Raw genomic sequence first — 13,197 nt, 5'->3', positions numbered from 1 at the left:
CACACACACACACACACACACACACACACACACACACACACACACACACACACACACACACACACACACACACACACACACACACATATCTATCTTGGATAACTTAGAACTTTATGTCTCATTCAGTTGATCTTGAAGGAGCCTTCAGTCTCGCTCTGCAGTCAGTGTACTGTCATCGAATCGTTGTTTTCTGTCTGGCACATTAGAAAAATCTCCAAGCTGGCTGATGCTGCTGTGCCTGCATGGGGGCATCGCTCAGGCCCCAGACAATGTTAACAAGACTGATGGCCACAGGTGTCTGCTCCCTCCCTCCCAGCCGGTGTCTCGAGAATGTCCATATGCACAGTCTCTTATTTTAAAGGCCTTTCATATATTGGTCTCTTGGAGGGACGCAGTTAAAATTAGGCAGCGTGCCAGATCATTGTTTCTCTTTTGCTGAGGGGAAATATTTGGCCTGGTGTGATGTGGCCCTTGGGGGGCAGCTGCGGGATTTGGATAGATGCCATTTTAGACTCAGGTTGCATTCTCACATGACCTCAGTTGTACATGATGGTACTGCACAAGTGGACATTGTGGTCTGGAAATATTCCGTGTCATTTTTATGAAGCAGTTAACTAATGTGTGGTCCGCTGGCATGTATGAAATTTGTGCTCTGACCAATCGCATGTCATGGTAATTCTTGGAAACCTGAGTGCGAGACCACGGTGAATAACATCAACAAATTTACCAACACAGCTAGGATGTTCACTTCTATTACATTTATGAATACATATTTTAGGTGGTTATTTTGGCTGATATAAACCTGCCCAGACACGGTGGCACTGTCAACTTTATTTTGTCATGAAGTAAATGAAATCTACAAATTGTTTCAAACTGAATCCAACAATAAAATGACTTTGAGAATGATAATGTAAAAAAGACAAAGCTGGCAGAGAGTCAGGACGCATTAGGTGTGATATTCCCTGGTTGTATTTTACAGCTGGACTGCGGAAACCTCTTTTAAGACACAAATACGAGACGGCCAGATGGTTCTCAGCGTCCACCATAACAACTCTGTCCACCTCATTAAATTGACATTGTCCAGGAGGGGAAAGCACATTCTTTGGGTCCAGTTCCAAAATAGAAAGCCAGCAGTGAGAAAACTTGCTATTTTGTGTTGTAAATGTTCAGTGTATTTGTTTTACGCTCATACGTGCATGACTTCTATACACACACCATTTTTTTTTATCAGCCGTCACTTGTCATGTAACACGTAGGAAGCCATTAAAGACTTTACAGAGAAAGTTAATCCATTTCAAATTGTGTATTGAAAACAATTCACCTTTATCTCAGTTGTTAATATTTTACTCATTTTTGCATTGCGTTTATTAGTCTTGAATTCTGATTGCGAGCAGAGATTCTAAAACCACCTCTTCCCACTTGTTGTTATTATTATTTTTGTTATTTAAGATCATTTGTGACGTGCCTTGTTTTTCCTGGGGCGGAAAAGAAAACCAGAGCTCCAATCTAAAAGTACATATGGATATGCTCAGAGAAGATTTGGTCTATGGAGGAGGGAAAAAAAAAGAAGCTTAATCCTCAATCTCAAATGTTTATTTTCTGAAAGCATTAGTCAACGTTTATGGAGCATTTTTCAAGTCTCGAGTAGATGATGAACCAAGAGTACCTTATTCCTTCTCACACAGTGTAACTTGAAATCTATCCCCTACAGTCTCTAATTAATGGCTTCCTCTGGTGAGAGGGGTCAACTGTGTTCATCCTCAAAACCCTGCTGACTGACATTAATCATTGAATTAATGAATCCGCCGTAACACTCGAATGCTGAAAGCTGTGTATCCCGCCAGGTTCCTGTCAGAGAACTGTATAGATAAGGAGGAGGAAGCAGCCTTTATCAGTCTCAACTAAAACATGTATTTAATAGCAGGGAGACAAGGTTTTGTAAAGGGCGTGGTCAGGATTTTGGGCACAGCTAATGTATATTTTGTAATTGTATTTGTGGGCAGGAAAACACAAATTTCAGCGGAGAGTTTATCGACACACAGAGAGGGTGACAGGGTCCAAGGACAAGCAGTTATGCAGAACTCAGTGACTTTTAACTTGCATAAATACAAGGTCATGTGCTTTGTTATGATAAACATCACCTTTCCGAATGCCAGGCTGAAGAAAAATAACGCAAGTACGGCTTAAACAGCACTCTCTGGCCCAGAACTGTCAGGCTGAGGCTTCCCTCTCAGCCTCTGAGGTTTCAAACAGACTGTGTGCATTTACACAGATCCCCTCTCTGAATAAATATGCTAATGTACTTTCAATGTGGAAATCTCTTGCGGCTGATTATAAGAAAAACAAAGAGGAAACTCTATGAGTCCCTTTGGAGACTTCTTTCTATTTGTAAGGTGTAAATGACTTCTTGGGAAAAGCCAGAGAAAGGATGTTTTGAGTGTTTCAGTCTTGCTATTTCTTCCCCTTTTGAGTCAGTGGTTAGCGTCACCTGGTGATGGATTCCCAAATGCAGCCTTTGGGCCTTTATCAATTCTCATTTCAGTTCTGTCTAATCAAGCCACATGCTTTGGAAGTGAAATAAATGACTTTGGCAGGTGCTCCAGACTGAGAGACTGAGATGAAGTAAGTAGTGAATGTGTGGGATGTGAATCTTGTGCCCTTTGACAGAAAATGTTCCCATTGAAATATAACTTGTATTGGGAGCAAGTTAACTGCAGGGGATTGTCTAAATAGATGGTGAGTGTCCATCCTGTTCTACATTTAGTTAAGTAGAAGTAGACTGTCTGCACACTGAACCCACAGATTATTAGACTATAAGAGGCAATCAGGCAAATTGTGAGAGAGACATATAGACACCAAATAATATACAGTGTATATCAGTGTCAGAGGTGTAATAGTATTTGTTGAAGTTCATGAGCAGGTGTGCGCACAGTTAAGTTGTGGCTCCTTTCTAAGGTTGTGTAACCAATGTTTCCACGATGGCAAGTTTACATACAAAGTTAGTAAAGTATATTTCCATCGCTTTAGTTTAATAAAGTCAACAATATAATCCTGTGGTTTTCCGCTGTTGTTCTGTATCACTCCTCTAAAGTGTTATTCCTGCAAATATTTCACACTGAAAAGCTTGTCAAGAAATGAAGGGTTTTTCTCTGCTGAAGAGCCAGAAGGCTTTCAGTTTGAAATGGATACAGGAAATATTGTGTTTGTATTAATGTTTAAAGCAGAAACTAACACGGCAAATGGTGGTGGATCAAAACGAGGCTTTTAGTTGATGTGAAACAATCGCTGCGCCTTAAATGTCAACATGACAACTCTAAGCATTTAATTTGGTTTTTTTTGGGCTCACTTAAATGGCAAACACTTTACAGATAATTGTATCATCAAGCACTTTTAAAATTTTAATCAGTTTCTACCGGGTCAAGAGAACAGTGAACTTTTTATTTCCTCACATAGGAGAGACGAAGATCGCAGCTGGATCATTGCTGGATTGAAAAACCTACAATTTACAGAGCCAGCAGGTAACTGACTTTGTGATGCCCATTACTCAGGATCACGTATGTTAGGCTCAGTGAAGCCAGGTTACCCAGAGAGAGACCGACTAAATGGAACTTTCATTGTGGTACAGGACCCAGATATCAGAATGTAAAAATGTAATTCATTTATATGAAACATCATCACAGATGTTTTCTTTGATACATGATTAACAGTAAACAGTTGACATGACAATGTTGAGTTCTCTTCCCTGTTAAATTCCACTTGGCACAAACAAAACATTTAAACAGGCCTTGATAATTTGGATTAATTGCACAGTAGAGCTACAACGATTTACCAGCGTTACTCATGACTCCCACAGTATGAGACTGAACAATATGAGAATCCTTCTCACTGTAAACTGAGTCCTCTTTGGGGCCCCATGTTTACACTGCAATCATAAATCACTAGTCCAGCAATAGATGAATCACCAATGGGTATTATATAATGTCCGTGGCTACTAATGTGTTACAGCAGGGTTGTCTTATCTGTTTTTTTGACTCCTGCATGTTCCTCAGCTGTTCTCGGTGCCCTGAGCTCCAGTCTCACCCAGGGTCGCTGCCTGCTGCTGGAGGCCGACTGTGACCTCAGACAGCTGCAATCTCTCTCTGGAGACCTGTTACGGACTGTGATATACACATCGCAAGAGCTTCGTGGCAAAAAGCGAGGAACGGATGACATAGCCTGACACCTACGTAGTTTTAATCAGAACATATACAAGAGAAGCGGGCTGGTGGGGTGAATATTAAAATCAGATGTTTTGATCAGTAGGAGGGAATGTTAACTTTGTTGTAATTCGTTGGCCTCCGCTACACTCTGACCTCACTGCTGTTTTTATTACGAAGTCTTTTTTGTTGTGATAGTAAAGGTCCAAACTTAGCTAAGTGTCACATTGTTCTCAAGGGGAGGCCGAAGAATAGATCATTTTTTTAAAAAGGGGCTCTTTTTACCATTTTTCAAGAATTGCACACACTCGTGGAGGCTTTTTTTATGTCTCTGCTGTACATATTTAGGGTTTCTCGATTTGTATTAGCGCTGTCTCAAAAACGTCATAATCGAACTATCTATAGAAAAGACAGAGTCAGATTATAAAACAGGTTTGTGTAATCTTGGATAAACAGGGAACAAAAATGTCAAATTATCGGAATACAAGGAATTTTAGGACACATCACAGGATTTATTTTTTAACTTGGTTCAAAACAAGATGTGTCATTGAGTCTGTCTTGCCCTGAAGAATATGTGTTCTTTTAAAAGTGGCTTTGATATTGCGGAGAAATGGCAACAACACATATTTTTCCCTTGCAGTGTTTGAATACAGCCAAACATTTTGAATGTGCTCTAACTGACAGACCTGGACTTTGTGAAACGTCTTAATTTAAAGCTGCATTGAAAATTCATTTTCACGAGATTGTGCCGTTATTTCTGCTCCCTGTCTACCCGTTGCCTGACAGGTGCCAGATCAGTGACATCATGTTCTAAATTTACAAGCAAGTCGTCATTTGTAGATGCAGCTCTGACTATAAAGGGTGCTGCTGGCATGACGAGTGCATGAAAAATTCCACACATGGAAAGATGGAAAATTACTTGTGGTTTCCTGAGTGCAGAGGCCAGCTCGGCTGTTTGACAGGGAAAGCGAGAGGGGAAAAAATAAGCCTGGTAGTATTTCTGGACTTTTCTTTGTATACACAGTAATTTGTCAAGGTTGTGAAAACATTAGGGAACTATCTGGTTAACCCGCTCTGAAATCTTTTCACGTTTTTATTGCAATTTCAACAATTTCATTGCAATCATTGTAGCTATCACACATGCAATGGCACATAATATCCTTTAATAATGCCTTCAAGGCCCGTACACTGAATGAAATCATCATGTTCTCCAGTTTCCATGATCCCTGGGCATAAATCATCTGATTTGATCCAATTACTGTGCAATATTTGTGTGTGTATCTATGTAATTCTAAGTCTATAATTTCAGGCTTATTGTTCAGATTCCCAATTACACCCACATACTGGCAGTTAGATAAGGAGCAATCAATAAATCCTTTGGGGAACAACTTTGTTTTCTGTGTGTCGAGGAATTTATGCCTGGATTTTGTAAACTAAGTGGAAGGAAACGTGGGCAGCCGTGTCAGTTGTAAGAGGACAATCACTGTGTGTGTGTGTGTGTGTGTGTGTGTGTGTGTGTGTGTGTGTGTGTGTGAGAGAGTGTGTGTGTGTGAAGCAACACAAAAGCTAACAGGTTGGTCCAGCACTCAGCTGCCAACTGAGAAGAAAGGCAGAAACAAGATTTAGGAAGTAATGAGCCAGGAAGGACCACACTACCTCAGGGTCCCACACCAGGATATAAGTGGCTGAACAGTCGACACACTCACCTCCTGCTATCTCCTTTTGTGTGTATCTACCTTTCCTGTGAATGCTTACCACTTTGCTGGAAATGAATCCAAACAATAACTTCGTCCTCATCCAAAGCTTTATCAAATCTGGTGCTCCACTTTGTAATACCTCAGTTTTCCTGCGTACACACACAGTTTCCAAGCCAAGAACATTTCCGCAGGGTCGGTTTGGATACAATAACTGCGTTGGCTCTTTCACTGGCCTCCCAAAATTTCCCACATAAACCACAGAGATTCCAGATGTTGCAGGGAGGCAAGAAGTCTGCTCCTCCGCCGGGCCCGCAGCCCTCGTCTGCAGCATCCTCAGGTTGGCCGAGCGCGTGGCACGGCTCACACCAAACGTTGTGTCTTTCTGCGCTGAAGCAGGGCCGCGGGTAGCCGTGCCACTGGAGATTTACAGAGCTGTTCACTTCCACCTGTACCCAGATAACAAAAAAAGCCAGCGTGCTGTTTAAAAGAGGCTCTGTCCCGGGGCAGTGTTGCACCGCGGCTTTCTTGTGGTTTCAGACCTGATTAAACAATTTGGCTCAGTAATCAAAGAGCAATAGCAGACTTCCTGCATCCTCTCTGCACACCGGCTTTAAAACTTAAGCGCCCAGCAGGAATTGTTTGTGTCTTAGTTTGAAAACAATACCTGCACTGTAGTTCCAGCCTATCACGGATGATGAGTTGAGCAGAAGGGTTGGCAATGGATTAGGTTGATACAGTGAGTCCACACTTTATCATTAATAAAACGTATCATTCATATCCTGATGTTTCTGAGAGAGAGAGAGAGAGAGAGAGAGAGAGAGAGAGAGAGATAAAAATAAAAGGACACAGTTATCTTTGTCATAGGGTGGCGGCAGTTAAACATGATTTATTTTTCCATGTTTTTAACCCACTTTGTAAACATGTGGTCTGAGCGAACTCTCTCAAAGGTTTTGTGTAACTTTTATTTTTCACCATCATGAGTAGCAGCTTTGGAAGCAAAACTGTAATGACTTCACATAGATGTTAGACATTTGTCACTGGACAGGAGACTACAATTCCGTACTGTAGGTTTAATTTTAAGCAGCTGGCTTTTTTTTTTTTTTCAATCTCAACTAAGGTTTCTCTCTTGGGACAATGCTCATCTGGAAATATAAACATCAACTTCCTGTTTGAATTTGTTTCATAGCGGCTCATGTCATGCTCCAGTGTATCATGGGATGTGATACATAAAGAGTTATCCTGTCCGCTGTATTTATTGGTGATTGCTTTGAACCTGATGCACGTTTCACAAAGGCCATATGAATTAGTCCGAGGTGAGAAAAAAGCCATAAAACATGACTCAAAATCAATAAAACATTAGTTTTTTTTACATTTGCTAACTCTGAGAAAAAAGGAGAGAAATTGAGGGGGTGAGAGTGATCGAGGGAGAAATATACCTCTGTGATTAAACCCTCATTGCGCTAATAGAAACCAGGTGCTGGACAGTGGTGTAAATGTTTTCCCATGCATTTTTGTGGGCAATGCAGCCTTAACGCGTTCAGACCTGACAGCATTACATGCTTTGTCATTCAATTAAACAATGGCCACGTACGCTTGTCATGCCCGTTTTACATTCTTCAAGCCTCTTTATACAAACTTTGACCCCTACATGCTCTCACTTCTACACACTTAAAACAACTTTTGAGTTTCTTCTATTTTCACCTCACTTAATGTTGTAGTTTAATACAAGAAGTCAAGTTGTGTAACAAACCACTGCAATGAGAAGATGTAGATAAACATATAAATTCTGCAGTTTATGTTTCATTTTTATTTATTTTTTTTTTTTTTAATAGATGTGATAATTGATCATCTATTTGGGAATGATTCCCTAAAGAACAGCGTTCACTACAGGAAGAAACCATGACGTTACAACAGGCAGCCCTCTAAGAAAACAGAATTAGTGGTCACTTTAATGGATTGGGACCAAAGTCAGCTCCTCCTTCCCCAACCACATAATCTAAACCCAGATATACACCACATGTGTGGCTCCTCTGGAAAAATGAACTCGACTGGGGAATATATGGTCAGGAAATTTATAGCACATGCCTAGGACGAGCCCTCAGGGGCCGGGGTGGAGTTGGAGGGGAGCTCTCTCCACTCGCCGAGCCTTGTTTCCATTAGGCTGAGAAGTGCAATCTCCCAGACATTTCAAGGGGGCCTGGTGTAAGACCTCCTGGCCAACAACATGACCCATTCACTGAGGAGAAATCAGTTTCCTCACATCTGGGATTTTCCCACTGCAGCTATGGGACAGCATTCCACATCAGTCACCGGGCATGGACGTTGACAACACACACACACACACACACACGCGCGCGCACACACACACACACACACACACACACACACACACACACACACACACACACACACACACACACACATTGAAATGAAAATAACTTGCGCACAACTAAACATGTGTGTGTTTATCTGTATGTGTTTATGAAAGAAGCAGCAAGAGAGTGGACAAAACGATAGCCCAGAAAATGGGCCAGTGTTTCGGGGAAAACGGGAAAACTGGCGCTTTATTATAGCTGCCCGGCCAAAACAAACAAGTGGGTGAGTCAGCGAAGAGAAAACATTCTCAAGCTGACTGATGTTTCCTTTCCTTGCATCTGCAATTACTTCCACTGCCAAGGTCCACTCCAGAGGCTAAGTCATTGTCTAGCCACAATGATCCTTATGATAATGTTCATCTTTATAGTGCAAGTGTTTTTTTTTTTTTCTTAGAGGAGGGAGGTGCTGCAGTGGGCTGTGTTTACATCTCTGGTGATTCATGTCGAGAGAGGTCAGAACCTTGCTGTTGCGCTTCCTCCATCACTTTTACTCCTGGGGGCTGACAGGGACGGTATTGTATGTCTGTCTGTCAATTACCGCCTTGTCAGTCATTAGGTCTGTAGATTGATGCCTCGTTTGCAACATCAACATCTTGTCCTTCTTCATTATACTGTTTTTGATTCATATCCACAGAAGATTTAGGAGGATGACGTTTTGAGGATTGTTTAAGAGTCATTTATGAAAAACTTCTCCTCATCAGTATTATTTTTGGTCATTAATAGACTCCTGATATTTGTGTTAAATTTATGCGTTAACATGCAACCCTTCTCTCTGTGGGCTTCCTGGTTCACATGACCAGCGGAAAACTAGGCGCTTGACTCGACCTAACCCTGACCCTTCTTGAAAAGTCACAGGATCAAATGAGACAGGTTGTCTTGACAAGTATGTGTGTCTGTGTATTTTATGTCCTCCAAGCTGCATTTTAGCCCTGAGGTCTGAACAAATGGGGCTGAAAATAGCAACATGCCGATCACCGGCGGCCAGTGCTGCTGGACCCAAAACAGCGTTTGTATTTTCTCACATATGTTTCACTCCTGTGACTTGTTAAATCTTAAAATAACAAATTCACTTAGATTCAACTGCAGATGAAAGCTGTGTATTATTCACTTCCGTCACTGTGAATGAGAAACTTTTGATGTTTTGCCACATACAAAGTCTTTGATGTTTGTGCCATGAAACTTGAAATATGTATTTCAGCTTACTGAAATTTTTATTTATTTAATATGTATTTCACAGTTTTCTGGGTGTCCTTCTTGCAGTTTCCGGGTCCTCCTGACTGCACATAATTTCACTTCAGGACAGAACAAATGGAAAACCGAGCCGCTTCATTAATATTCTCCCCTCGTCTGCACGCTCCTTTGGTGCTGAGATGTCTGTGTGACCTCGCTATAATGTGTAAATCATCTGTCGTGCTCAGCGGCAAATGGGATCTGTTTCTTTATTGAAATGAAGTAATGTTACCTCCACTTCATACTGAGAGGGCAAACTGAGGTCGTCAGAGGATTGTTCATTTAAGAGACTGTCAATCTTCAACTGGTCACTCTGTGTGTTTAGAATGGATTTATACCTGTTATAACAGTAATCCCAGCTGGTGACTGAGAAATGATTTCGGCTGATATGATATCACTGTTCGTAGGTCATGCACTGCCTGAATAGGCATACAATAATAGGAGGAAATTCCTAAAATAATTATGGTATGATTATTGAGGCTGTTGTCTTGTAGGCAGCAGCAGCAGCAGCCTTATAGATGACCTTATCATGTTAGTTCTTGAGCTGAAGTTTTCTTTTCTTTTTTCTACTCTGGCTTTGTGGTGCAAGTTTTTGTAACAACGAAAGTAAATAGTCCTGAAACTGAATCCAAGGTTTGACCTACTTTAACCTACCTGGGAAGAACTCGCTGAACTCTCGTTAAGCTTTAAAATCATATACAGCATCGTCCTGGAGTGAAATTAGGTCAAAATCCTAATAATCGTTGATAAATTGGTCTTTGTCAATGACAAAATATGAAGCATCTACAAAAAAATAAAAAATTCTGCCTGCAGGTAAAAATACCAAGGGAAAAGTCTTACTATATTATTAGTTTAAAGATAATAATTTGGGATTATATCAAGTCATATCATAGTAAAGCTCTTACTTGTCACCACAGACATATGATTCCTCATAGCAGAATTTTTCTAATGTTGCTTTGATTTATTTTTAATGTGGTTTAGTTTGAATGTTTTGGGGATTATGATGAGGTGAGATGTGATTGCTCAGTTTTGAATTGTGTCATTTGGGTAGTCCACTGCGTGTATTTGTGGTGGTGGGATGTTGCATGGTTTGCAGCTCGTGATGCCTTCAGGTGCTCTACGTAAAGCTCTAAATCCTACTTTAAAGGCTTGTGCTTATGTGTCCTACATCACAGCATTAATACAGTATTTTGTGGTCATCAAAATTAGCTGTAATTTGCAGCTATTTGCAACTGTAGACAGTTTTTAAACAGCTAACATTCTTATCTTGTTGTTAGTCTTTTTCAATGTTACCTTTTTCCTGGAATTACTTATGCTTACTATGTCAGGTTTGTTAAGTTTCTCCTTTTACCAAGAAGGTTACTGAAGATAGGGTGGAAGGTTTTTTGTATACATTCTGTTTTCCAAAAATGGTTCTCCAGGTGAGTCCTGTTCACATATCCTACCGTATCTGTAAAAAATATATTATTAACAGAACATTGCAAAGTCAAGAAAACCTGCAATGAATGCTCTCTGGGGTAAATCATAAAATGGCTGCAAAACTGTGTTAGTTGGGTCATAAAATGTGTGACATTTAATAATAAACAAATGCTTCAGTCATATATATATATATTCATTCAATAAGCTACATGATAATTATACACCATTCAAAACTATAAAATTATGCAATGCGACCATCTGTTGTTACCATCAGTCATCCAAGCTCTTTATTCCTCCCCTGCAGCCATATTTTCCGTGTTATTTGATGGATCATGTGCTCAACTGGCAGATAATTCCCATATTTCCTGCAGCACGTGAATCCGTCACGGCTGTCTTGCTCGCTGTGCTTGAATCGTTTCACACACACACACACACACACAAATACACACGCATACACACACGCACACATCTGGTGTGAAGTGTGAAAGCCTGTCTTGGTGCTTTACTGTCACTTTCCTATCTTTACTCGTTTCATTGATTTCTAACCGAGCGGAATATATTTATTTTTTTCCTCTCAAAATGTTGACAACTTCGTTTGAAGTCCGGGCACCAAAGTCACGTTCACGGCTGTTGTAGGAAGGTGGTAACCGGGAAAAAGTGAATTTGTGTAGCAGATTCTAACAGGTTTGTGTGGGACCAGGAGGATTTTATTATTATGTCGGAGTGGAGGATTTAAGATGACTTCTAAAAGAAACTCAGCGAAACTAAATCTGCGGCGGTCTTTCAGCGAGCAGCTGCGGAGCTCCACATCCAAAGCCTGGGATTTACTCTGGAAGAATGTCAGAGAGCGGAGACTGGCAGGTCAGTAACCCGCTCCAGGCGCACCTGGAGCCCGCTGAAAGCAGTGTAGGGAAGCGTTACCCACCACCGCGAAAACAGAGGTCAACCCGGTTTTTTTTTAATTGCGGCGTCACTTTTAATTTGAGGGGTCATTTATCAAAATGACATAATCCGTAGTGTGCATTAAACCAAGAGATGCAATTTGGACAAAGTAGGATGCTGTAGGAATGAGGTAGGCTGCTAATTTGGTTTGCTATTGGTGGATTTTTTTTTTCTTCCTCTCCTGATATGTCAATGATTCATCCAATAATTAGAGTAAGCAATACTATTTTTTATATATTTTTATCCTAAAACCTGTAGATGTTAAATTACTGAATGTGTGCATGTGGTCCGGTTTAATTTCCTTAAATTAAAATGTGACTCTTGTAGTTATAGAACTGAAGGTATCTGTAGTTTGAGTAGAGTGAACTAAAAACAGCGTTTGAACAATGTCATCAACTTCTAACACGTGCAGATAAAAAACATCTAGTGTTCATTTTCAGCACCAACTTGCTCAGTTACAAATCTGCATAAGCCTCGTAATGCCGCAGAGGGGCGCTGATTGGTCATTTTTCTGCACATATCCAACATGGAAAGCCCATGAATGATGAGTGAGAGTGGACAGAATTGGATAATTTTTCCTTTTGATTTGTGATGTAATAGTATGTGCAGTATTGTTACACTGTATATTAAATATATTAATTATGCTCTTCATAGACCAATAAAATTAGTTTAATGTATTATTATATAATTGTGCTCAGAGCAAATTTAAACAATATAATAATAAATGAAACTCGTTTTATTGGTCTAGGAAGAACATAATTAATATATTTTGATTATATGATCTAAAATTTGTTGTCTCGTCTTAAAATTTCACTTTTCCATTAGTAATATACAGTGTAACAATACTGCACACACTTGTCAGTCACTCCCTTTAAGATAGTGTAGACCTAGTTTATCTCTCATTGCTGTATTTGATAATCCAGATACCTGCCGGCAAATAAACTCAAGCTGTTTCCTGACAATGGGACTCCAATGAAATGGTCTATACAAATTTGCTTTAATCTCTTAAGCCTCCCGTTGTCCTCAGGTCAAAATGAACCGCAGCTGTGTTCAACCAAGTTCTATTTTATTTTTATATTATAACCCTCACAGCCTCATTGTCACCAATGAGCCCCAAAAATATAAAAATAAAATAGAACTTGGTTGAACACAGCTGCGGGTCATTTTGACCCGAGGACAAATGCAGCTGTCTCTCGGGATGACAAGACATGTTGTGCGGCCGAGGACTGATCAGTCACACCCAACTTTATTTTTCCCCAGTAAAGTCTTTTAAAGCAAGCATTTTATTTATTGTATAATGTGTATAAAAAAATGACACTCAAGACATCCGCTATCATG

General features: G+C 40.3%; 1 protein-coding gene across 2 annotated transcripts in view; it reads left to right on the top strand.

Annotated features, from left to right (window-relative positions):
* The window catches only part of stard13b (StAR related lipid transfer domain containing 13b), a 56,204-nt gene that overhangs the window by 14,254 nt on the left and 28,753 nt on the right, over positions 1-13,197 (top strand). Inside the window, exon 1 of one of the 2 annotated variants that reach the window (XM_069161242.1) lies at positions 11,655-11,778. The exons of the other annotated variant lie outside the window; for it this stretch is intronic. Within the exon in view, the coding sequence (XP_069017343.1) occupies positions 11,655-11,778 (124 nt within the window). Of the gene's footprint in view, positions 1-11,654; positions 11,779-13,197 lie in introns of those variants that run through there. 2 annotated transcript variants of the gene reach the window in all.

The sequence above is a fragment of the Embiotoca jacksoni genome, unplaced genomic scaffold, assembly GCF_022577435.1.
Source record: "Embiotoca jacksoni isolate LCO1_2020_lvr unplaced genomic scaffold, fEmbJac1.0.p SCAF_28, whole genome shotgun sequence".
NCBI lineage: Eukaryota > Metazoa > Chordata > Actinopteri > Embiotocidae > Embiotoca > Embiotoca jacksoni.
The sequence above is the reverse complement of the archived record's forward strand: the minus strand, read 5'-3'. Positions and strand labels throughout refer to the sequence as shown.